Source organism: Seriola lalandi, unplaced genomic scaffold (assembly GCF_002814215.2).
Source record: "Seriola lalandi dorsalis isolate HSWRI2012SDOR001 ecotype SW California unplaced genomic scaffold, Sedor1 jcf7180002054850, whole genome shotgun sequence".
NCBI classification, from domain to species: domain Eukaryota; kingdom Metazoa; phylum Chordata; class Actinopteri; order Carangiformes; family Carangidae; genus Seriola; species Seriola lalandi.
This window is the reverse complement of record NW_019525403.1, coordinates 2716643-2717414: the sequence shown is the minus strand read 5'-3', so window position 1 is coordinate 2717414 and position 772 is coordinate 2716643. Positions and strand designations below refer to the sequence as shown.

The 772-nt window shown below is 37.2% G+C and overlaps 1 protein-coding gene across 4 annotated transcripts in view; it reads left to right on the top strand.

The window, feature by feature from the left end:
- runx1 (RUNX family transcription factor 1) overlaps positions 1-772 on the top strand; it is a 45009-nt gene that overhangs the window by 27692 nt on the left and 16545 nt on the right. For all 4 annotated transcript variants that reach the window (XM_087179524.1, XM_023426912.2, XM_023426913.2 and 1 more), the window contains one exon: positions 58-168. In XM_087179524.1, the coding sequence (XP_087035650.1) occupies positions 58-168 (111 nt within the window). The remainder of the gene's footprint in view (positions 1-57; positions 169-772) is intronic.

The following is a 772-nucleotide window of genomic DNA, read 5'->3' as shown; positions in this document are numbered from 1 at the left end:
CCACGACCCCCACACTCACACAACTGAGTCTAACACCTGGCTGTGATGTTTCCACAGGTGATCTCTGATCATCCAGGTGAGCTGGTGAAGACTGACAGCCCCAACTTCCTGTGCTCGGTGCTGCCCACCCACTGGAGGTGCAACAAGACTCTGCCCATCGCTTTCAAGGTGAGTGTCGACACAACTGCAGCATCATCCAACATAAGAATTTTGTTTTTAGTTGATAAAATATTAGAAAGTAGTTAAAAACACTCACAGTTTGAAATTATTGTTCCGCATTAAAAAATATCGAATTTCATGTTTCATTCATGTCAGTCGATTCATTGATTCAGAGAGAGACATGGTGTTTTATAATTGTTTTAATTTGAAATATGTGCCCCTGTATTTTTGGAAAATTCTGTGAGATTTTAGAAAACAAGCAGGAAAATTTTCTAATTTTGAAACTTCTGAATATGAATGTGAAGAAAATACACTTTAATATGTACTAACACATTATATCTTTTCCTTTACGTTCAATAAAAACGATATATAAATAATAATAATAATAATAATAATTTCATAAATCCACATGCAGACACTCTGCTGGGTTCATTTCATGCTGTCTACCCCCTCGTGTGTGTGTGTGTGTGTGTGTGTGTGTGTGTGTGTTTCTCCTGCACTTTCAAGACCAAATGCATTTGTGTAAAAAGCAGCTTTTAGCTGCAGAAACACAACGGATTGATTTATTTAGTTTTACACATTAGTGTTTGCACGTGTGTGTGTGTGTGTGTGT